The following is a 9,313-nucleotide window of genomic DNA, read 5'->3' as shown; positions in this document are numbered from 1 at the left end:
GTGCCAGATACCTAGCCCAAATAACTGGGGCAGACCATCCACTACATGGTTCCAGCCTGCCGCGGTTAATGGGCACAGACCCAGCCATGGCTACACCTCAGGCACAAGCCCAGGGTATGCGAGCCCATGAAGTTATGACAACCACTCGTGCGGCCAGAGAAGCTATTCGCTCGGCCTCTAGAGTTGTTGCTAAGCCATCACCATGGGCTACCATAAAACAAAACGAAAGTGAGAGCTTTGCACAATTTGTAGACCACCTTCAGGCAGCTGTTGACTCCTCTTCCCTGCCCCCAGAGGCAAAAGGCCCAGTCATGGCAGACTGCTTATGTCAGCAATGCAATTCGACAACCAAGGAAATCCTCCAATCATTACCAGCAGGGGCAAATATCGCAGAGATGATTAAGCATGTCGCGAGAGAGGAACAGGCAGTTCCGATTCAAACTGCAGTCTGCACAGCAGTTGCTAACGTGATGGCGCGTTTCAAATGTGGTCAGGCAGGTCATGTTGCTGCAAATTGCAAAGGGGGGGGGGGCCCTAGCAGCGCCCACCTCACAGCAGAACCGGTTTACAGGACTATGCTGGGCTTGTGGGAAAAAGGGGCACCTTGCCAGAGAATGAAGATCCAAGACTCAGGGAAACGGGAGGGGGAGAGGACAGCAGGGCCGCACCCAGTTCTCTCCCACTTGGGATGCAAGGCCGCCCAGTTATGCCAATCCTGCAAGGATCAAGCCGCTCCCAAATCCATTACCCCCCCGAGAGGCGACCACTTTCATAACTCAGCCAGTTACTCAGTGTCACGCTCCGCGAGGTGGGATTCGTGATGTGGTTCTTTTAGTCGGTCTTAGAGTACAAAAGATTATCAGCAAACCAAGGACTTAAACAGCAAAACACACTTTATTGAGTGCTCATCAGCACTAATATGCGATAGAGAGAAAAGAGGAGAAAGCAAAGCATAAGGAAAAGAGAGTAAGGGGATTATAGCTACCAACGTCGAAGTCCACTCAGCCGTCCAACGACGCAGAGTCTTCTGTCCGTTGGGGAGATCTCAAAGGAAGGTAAGTTTGGGGTGTGATTTTATAGTCTTTTGCAAAGCGAGGGGCACAGGGCCAAAACCAGATGAGATTGATGATCATTGTGATGAATTCCATTGCGTGGGGAGCAGGTGTAGGGTACAGGGCGATCCATGTCATGCAAGTCTTTGCTCACCAGCAGGAACGAGGGCAAGGTGTTGCGGAAAACCCATTGCACAGGGTACCACGCACAAACCTCTGCTCACCAGCAGGAATGAGAGCCATGAGTCGTGGAAAACCCGTTGCGCAGGTTACCAAGCCTCTGCTCACCAGCAGGAATGAGAGCAGTGTACTGTGCAACCACCTGCAAACAATCACTTAGCAAACATCCATCTCAGCTAGGCTCAAACCCCCAAACCAAGTCCCTTGTGATATTCAGGGTCTCAGTCTCTGTCCTTGAGACGGTTGTGAGACAGATGAGGGAATCTTCGGACCGTCTCTTACACCACCCTGTGGCTCACAATCGTCGAGGTCTTTCTGCACGATGTTGTAGTGCTGCTGCAAAGTTCTTCGTTGAAGTCTTCAGGACTCATTACAGTTGGTAGTATATCCCGGAAAAAACAGAGACAGGTATTAGGGAAAAGATAAGGGACAGAAAAAAGGAAAAGAGAAAACAAAACAATAAGAAAATCAATATATTAATTTCAAAGAAAAACTATTCCATATATATAATTTTAACTAAGGCTCACATATTGGTTTCTTATCTTAAAACAAACAATAAATTATATTCTAAAATACAACATGATAAAATGATTAACCTCATAGTCACAATGGCAAATTATTTATTGTAGTGCCTGCATAATTCATCGAGTATCGATAACCTTAGGGGTATCAACAACATGTAAAGTACCAATCATATTGTGTGAATCCATTATGGAAGTCAATTGTGTCAACCGCTTCATCATTCTCCAATTCAGGATGTACAAGATTGCTGATAGAACAAAACCAAGTAAGACTAAAACCAAGAGGACGATGATGGGATGACACAATTTGTTCAAAACACCTGTAGCAGTTGGTGACCACCCAAAAAGAGTGTCCCACCACTCGTGCTCAGCATCTTTCCTTACTCTTTCCAAAACACGATGTGTTCCTTTCACATTGTGGTGAACCGTAACTAAGGTCTTTTGTCCATCCTTTTTGATCTTTTCCAAAATTTCGATTAAATCCTGGTGAAGCAACAATTGCCTCACCAGAGTAAAGTTCATTCCAATTGGAGCAGGCACTAAATGATGAATCAAAGTGTAATTATACTGCAAAAGATAATATGAAGTAACTGGAGCTAAATATGAAAAGTCACATCCTATAATCTCAGTAAAATTGCATACACAAAAATTCGAATGATTCTTAGTATCCACTACTATGTTTTCTACAAGCATACTATCACAAGCAGTTCTCAAGCATATACATCCATTGCCTACATACACAAGAACTGTTTCAGAAGTCTCATTAGGATGGATTTCAAAATGACAGATATTCTGTTCTGTGTCTAAACAAATGTCTTGAGCTTTGATTGCATTACTTTCACAGATAAACCCTTGTTGTTCCCAGACAATACAATTTTCTAAACCAACAGTTTGCCATTTCCCACCAATCTGACAGGCCCATTCCCTATGCTCTAAAGGATAGAGAACAGCTCCATCATGATTCAGCCCCAATGCAATGATAGGAAAAATTGAATGTACTGAAGCGTTACGTATTGTCAACACAAAAGCTGTGGCTGTGTTTGTGGTGGGATAGTAGGTAAAATTCACCAAATTCCACCAAGATTGAAATTCCTTTTCAAAATCATTGGCATTGTCCCAGACTATTTTCCGAATTTCAGTGGGAAAGGTGCCTTCTTCACCCTCTCTGATAATTGATGCAGCAACTGACTGCATCCACAACTGGGCTTGAATACAGCTAAGAGCCAGAGAAACATTGTTTTGTGTAGCACTGAGTGCATCAATTATTAATTTGTGATCATCTACATTTACCCTTTCCCAATTTGGTAATATGTTTGATAGCAACCACTGTTGGGTTCCCAAGGCAGTTAAAGATGACCTCAGTGGTGGTTGTATTTTGGTCAAATCTTTAGTTGCAACAGCCAATTTATTCATCAATACTTCTGAATCAATACTATTCAAAATTCCTAGTCCTGATCCCACGACACCGGTTATATCTCTTGTTATCCGTTTGTGAAAAGAATTTCGCTTTCGCAACCAGGTTGTCCACCCCTCAAAGGAAGTTTGCAAAAAAGGTGAACAAGCTGGCTGAATCTCTGAGACATTGTTTTGCATTAGTAATTTGACTTGTTTGATAGACCATGCTGGGTTAAATAGCATTTGTTGTTGGCCAGTTTTCCTGATTATATAGGGTCCAATTTCAGAAATTTTTGGAGTCAATCTAATTGGTGGCTGTGTGGTAGGTATTACAACCTGAACATTAAGCTCTCCCCAATATTTGGTATTGTTTTTACCACACACAACTTTAGAGGACAATTGTACAGCCGTTAAATTCAGCTAACAATCTTGATTCCGAGTTTCACAAGATATAACCTGGCCACGAGATCCGGAGACTTGACTGTGTACAGGCTCAGTCTGGGATCTGGTACTTGGTCTGCAGCGTGTTGAAACATCATCACCTTGGGCTAACATAAAAGAAGGGAAAACATTAGCTTTGTCATTTAGCACAAAAAGGGGTGTTCACACCATGGTATTTGATTATTACACTAAATATAGGCTTTGCTACAGTATTTATTTTAAATCTATAAGTTCACAGTTTATCTGATCTTCATGTCCCTCGGTGTTCTTCTGTAGAAAATAAACAAAACAGAGTCTGCCACATAGGGGCAGGAGATTAAAATGATGGAATTATCCAGTGGGTGTTTATCCAATGCTCTTTCCCCAAGGCATCGGAGGCTACCCATGCATATTCTCCTGTAGTTCTTTTAAAAGTTTCAGTTTGGACTAACCAAGATATAATCCCCACTCTTACCAGCAGAAAGTGTAGAATTTCTTGCCACTTTTCCTTTTGCCATACTGGAATTCTGTTTACTTCCCAGTCCTTTTGTTGCCAAAAAGGAAGCCACTCAGTATATCCCTTGAACATAGCATAGGAGTTAGTATAGATACAGACAGGAGAGGTATTCTGTGCCTCACGCTGGAAAACACTCCAAACAGCTATCAGCTCTGCAGCCTGAGTGCTGCTTTCTCCCTCAGTAACGATTTGTTCAGCAGAGGAAAGGTGGAGGGCTACTGCCCTGCACCTCCACACCTCTCCCTCTCGTTTGGCAGAGGTATCAGTGAACCAAGAGTTTTCTGATTGTTTTTGCTCACTGTCCAGAACCTGTGAGTGGTGTTGCTTTGGCCCACTGCCCAGAATCAGTTGACGGCGAGGTGGAGCGCTTGGTACAATGGGGCTGGAATCCTGCCACTGAGAGACCAATTTACTTAATTTTTCAAATGGTAGGTTATGCATTAACCCCTTTGGTATCCCCTTTTTCAGCCCTAAGTTCCACCAATACTGTCAGCTAGAAATTTGCCTACCCTTTTTATGTTTTATGTTGGGAGGGGCAATGTGCCTAACACCCTTTGTTCTTTCTAGCTTTTCCTCTGGGGCTTTTACAGGACCATATTTTCTGTTATAATTTAGTAACTCTTCTGCAACTTCACTCCATGTCCAAATTTTGTGATTTCCAGCAGCTAAATTGAGTTGTGAGTTCGTATGTGGTGAAGGATTGGTGTAAGGGGAAAACCCAGGATCAGATCTACTTTTATTATTTGGGTTTTCCAGAAGCCTGTCCAGTCTTTCTATTGGGCTTATGGCAGCTATCGTTTTCTGGAGAAGGATAGCGGTGGGTTTAAGCGATTCTGGAAGGCCACGAATTAAAGGGGTCATAATTTCAGCCTTCACGGGTAACAACATTGGTGATTCATAACCAGCAATTAATTTTCTTTCATTAATCAGTTGCAAACAAGCTGCCTTATGAATGTTTTCTAGAATTTGATCTGGGGAGCCGGTTAGAGCTACAGGATCTCCCCTTTCCAGGGGGTTAAGTCCCCCTGCCCAATATGCAGCTCGCTGGGTTAGGGACCATGGGTTGCGGTTATCTCCTGTTGTTAAGAAAACACCATGTCCCCAGTAACCACTTGCTTCTTGTTCAGATAATCAAATTTGATCTCCTCCGGTGAGAGACACTCAGAACACGTATTCTGTCTCTGTCTCGTGTGGGATATACCCAAACTCCTTTTTTAACTTGGCCAATTCAGTAGCAGTGCACAGGGTTTCTTGAGTGGTTATATGTGGATCAAGATCTTGATCATTGATATAATTATATTCTGTTTTGTTCAAAGGTCTTATTTGGGAGCAGCAGTTTTCACCACAATTTTTTACCAAATGTAATTCTCCTTGAGGATATATGTGATTTATCTGAGGAGTTTCTTTTTCCAGCGACTCCTTAAAGGAATCAGCAGACTGAATTTTTGGCACACTCCTCACTCAGAGCAATTCGTAAGAAATGAATTTCATTTTGCAAACTTTCAACTAAATTTTGTAGGGATTGTATAATTACATTCTCTTCCTGCCTTCGTCTCATGAGAGCCTCTACAGCTGACGTAAGGCAAGCTCCCAATACAGAACAAATTATGGTTTTACTACGGCCAAATTTGAACTTTGCCTCATGTTGCAGGGAGCAAATTCTATCAGTTACATTTTCCAGGTTGAACCAATTATTTTGAGCCCATTCTTCCCCAGCTGGGGAGGGCTTAGCATTGTGTTTTGCTAACAAAGCAATGAATGCAGCTTTATCTTTTATCCTAGAGTTTTCAGAGTGTTCACTCACCTTTGTGTGTGAAGGGCCCAGTACCACTACAGGGAGGTAAGACTTAAGTTACGCACAGGCGCAGCCTTTGCCACGTCACCCTTCACGACCCTGTATGGATGAAGAGACCAAATCTGCTTGGGAGGCACCCCTTTATGTTAAAATTCAAGTTGTCTCTTCACTACACCAAGCAGTCAAAATTCATCAAAAACACAAAACAGTACACAGAACCACTACAGGAAGGTGAAGCTCAGTCACACTACATCAGATGCAGCCAACGCTGTGTTCCCCCCTGCCGTGGGTGGAGAGACCAAATCTGCTTGGGAGGCACCCTTTTATCTTAAAATTCAGGTTGTCTTTCCGCTACACCAAGCAGTCAGCATATAAAAAACCAGTAAGTCCCACCTTTTGTACTCAAAGATCCCGTGTAAAATTCTGAAGACAGAGCCCTCAAATGAGTGTAGGGGCGCTTTTCACCTGGGCGTGTGCAGTTTGTGAGAAATTCGAGTCGCCTCCCTTGCTTTCTAGACACTGCTCACCAGCGTGGCAGGCTAGGTGCGGCTGAAGCGAAACGTCCTTCCCCTGATACAGACTGCACAACAACCTGCAACCCCTTCTGTCTCTCAGAATACTGTCCGTGACGCCACTTTATGTCACGATCCGCAAGGTGGGATTCGTGATGTGGTTCTTTTATTCGGTCTTAGAGTACAAAAGATTATCAGCAAACCAAAGACTTAAACAGCAAAACACACTTTATTGAGTGCTCATCAGCACTAATATGCGATAGAGAGAAAAGAGGAGAAAGCAAAGCATAAGGAAAAGAGAGTAAGGGGATTATAGCTACCAACGTCGAAGTCCACTCAGCCGTCCATCGACGCAGAGTCTTCTGTCCATTGGGGAGATCTCAAAGGAAGGTAAGTTTGGGGTATAATTTTATAGTCTTTTGCAAAGCGAGGGGCACAGGGCCAAAACCAGATGAGATTGATGATCATTGTGATGAATTCCATTGCGTGGGGAGCAGGTGTAGGGTACAGGGCGATCCATGTCATGCAAGTCTTTGCTCACCAGCAGGAACGAGGGCAAGGTGTTGTGGAAAACCCATTGCACAGGGTACCACGCACAAACCTCTGCTCACCAGCAGGAACGAGAGCCATGAGTCGTGGAAACCCATTGTGCAGAGTACCACGCACAAACCTCTGCTCACCAGCAGGAATGAGAGCCATGAGTCGTGGAAAACCCATTGTGCAGGTTACCAAGCCTCTGCTCACCAGCAGGAAAGAGGGCAGTGTACCGTGCAACCACCTGCAAACAATCACTTAGCAAACATCCATCTCAGCTAGGCCCAAATCCCCAAACCAAGTCCCTTGTGATATTCAGGGTCTCAGTCTCTGTCCTTGAGACGGTTGTGAGACAGATGAGGGAATCTTCGGACTGTCTCTTACAGTATGGCAATGACCCCTGCAATTAGCCAATAGCACCCAGCTGTGATGAAAGCAGATGGGAGTAACACAATGACCCTAGGTTATAAAATGTCAAATTCTCCTGCAATAAACGCCATTTTCGCCATCCATCACATTGGTGCTGTGGGTAATGGTCCGAGTGGCCAAGGGGGGCCACCATGCTGGCTTCCGAACCAGGGTGTCTGCCTTGCTTGAAAGGCTACAGTAAGACGAGATGAAGAAAAAGCTAAAGAGGAAGCAAAAATCCTGGTAGCAACTACGTGAGAAAGTAGTTTCCAGAGAAATTTGAAGCCTCTAAATACTACCCCTAGGCATCCAGGCTTTAGGGGCAGGGAAAAGGAAAAAAACAGAACCTCAGTACAAACAGAATCCCAAGAGCACTTTAAGAACACCTGTTATCACTGTGGAGTGAAAGGGCACTACAAGAGAGAATGTCCTCACCTATTGAAGGACCAAAAAAATTTTCCAAGAAATAGGCCCAGAAGAAGAATAGGGGAGTCATAGGCTCTATTTTCTTGGGGACAAATACCATCTAGAGCCTGTGATAACCTTAAAAGTAGGTCCCCAGGAGGAAGAATTGGAGTTTGTTGTTGACACGGGGGCAGAGAGGACCTGTCTATTACATATTCCAACAGGTTGTGATGTAAGTAAAGAAACTGTAAAAGTAACAGGGGCAAAAGGAGAATGCTTCACAGTTCCAGTCATCAAAGATGTGGTGATTGAGGGAGAAACTAAAATTTGGATGGGGAATGTTTTATTAGTCCCTGGGGCAGGTAGCAACTTACTGGGGAGGGATTTACAAGTGAAGCTAGGAATAGGAGTTATACCTGAAGAAGGGAAAATGACTGCCAAAGTTCTAAAACTGAACCTAGAGGATGAAGATAAAATAAACAAGGAAGTTTGGGCTGGGGAAGGAAATAGGGGAGGACTGGATATTGACCCCATAAGGGTCACGATTGAGAGAGAAGAATGCCCCATACGTGTGCGTCAGTATCCCATATCCTTAGAAGGAAGAGAAGGTTTAAAACCAGTGATAGAAGGACTAATAAAATATGGGACATTAGAACCTTGTATGTCCCCTCATAATACCTCTATTCTCCCAGTAAAGAAACCTGATGGGAATTACAGATTAGTACAAGATTTACGGGAAGTTAACAAAAGAACTCGGACCCGTTACCCAGTAGTTCCAAATCCTTATACTCTCCTAAGCAAAGTTCCACCCCAGCACCAGTGGTTCAGTGTGGTAGATCTTAAAGATGCTTTTTGGGCTTGTCCATTAGCTGAGGAAAGCAGAAATATCTTTGCTTTTGAATGGGAGGATCCCACTACTGGGAGAAAGCAACAACTGAGATGGACAAAATTACCACAGGGGTTTACTGAATCTCCAAACCTATTTGGGCAAGCTTTAGAAACAGTATTACAAACTTTCCCCACTCCTCCAGGAATACAAATTATCCAGTATGTTGATGATCTTTTGTTATCAGAGGAAGCTGAAGTTAAAGAGGCTACTATAAAACTTCTGAATTTCCTTGGGGAAAAAGGACTAAGAGTATCAAAAGGGAAATTGCAATTTGTAGAATCAGAGGTAAAATACCTCGGACATTTAATAAGCAAGGGTATCCGAAAGCTAAACCCTGAGAGGATTGCAGGAATTCTATCTCTCCCCCCTCCCTCTTCAAAAAGGGAGATTAGGAAATTGCTTGGATTATTGGGGTATTGGAGATTATGGATCGAAGACTATACACAAGCAGTAAAATTTTTATATGGGAAATTGGTAGAAGGTGAAGAAGTAAAGTGGACCCACGAAGATGATAGCAAATTAGAAGAATTAAAGTTAAAACTAGCCTCAGTATCAGCTTTAAGCTTGCCATCATTAGAAAAACCCTTTTATCTGTTCGTGAATGTGGAAAGTGGAGTAGCTCATGGAGTTTTAGCCCAGGAGTGGGGGGGAGTAAAAAAACCAGTAGCATATTTGTCAAAAATGC

General features: G+C 43.5%; 1 protein-coding gene and 1 pseudogene across 1 annotated transcript; both read right to left on the bottom strand.

Annotated features, from left to right (window-relative positions):
• Positions 1 to 875: 875 nt before the first annotated feature.
• On the bottom strand, positions 876 to 4,086 carry LOC148183475 (uncharacterized). Its single transcript, XM_088061494.1, has 2 exons — positions 4,021 to 4,086; positions 876 to 3,568 (listed from the first exon to the last, which is right to left on the bottom strand). Exons 1-2 carry the CDS (start codon positions 4,084 to 4,086, stop codon positions 1,874 to 1,876), a joined length of 1,761 nt encoding a protein of 586 aa, XP_087917620.1. The 3' UTR covers positions 876 to 1,873.
• A 294-nt stretch (positions 4,087 to 4,380) lies between these two features.
• On the bottom strand, positions 4,381 to 7,091 carry LOC148183474 (uncharacterized; annotated as a pseudogene).
• Between the last annotated feature and the right edge of the window lie 2,222 nt (positions 7,092 to 9,313).

The sequence above is a fragment of the Pseudopodoces humilis genome, chromosome 12, assembly GCF_049639895.1.
Source record: "Pseudopodoces humilis isolate 2021_Gansu_Grassland_sample_001 chromosome 12, ASM4963989v1, whole genome shotgun sequence".
NCBI lineage: Eukaryota > Metazoa > Chordata > Aves > Passeriformes > Paridae > Pseudopodoces > Pseudopodoces humilis.
The sequence above is the reverse complement of the archived record's forward strand: the minus strand, read 5'-3'. Positions and strand labels throughout refer to the sequence as shown.

What these genes read in the sequence shown, in the direction of transcription:
- LOC148183475 (XM_088061494.1), bottom strand. Translation starts at nt 4,086, where the DNA reads ATGGCAAAAGGAAAAGTGGCAAGAAATTCTACACTTTCTGCTGGTAAG. An exon ending in AGAGTGGGGATTATATCTTG is followed by an intron (nt 3,569 to 4,020) that starts GTTAGTCCAAAC and finishes CAAGATTGTTAG; the next exon opens with CTGAATTTAACGGCTGTACA.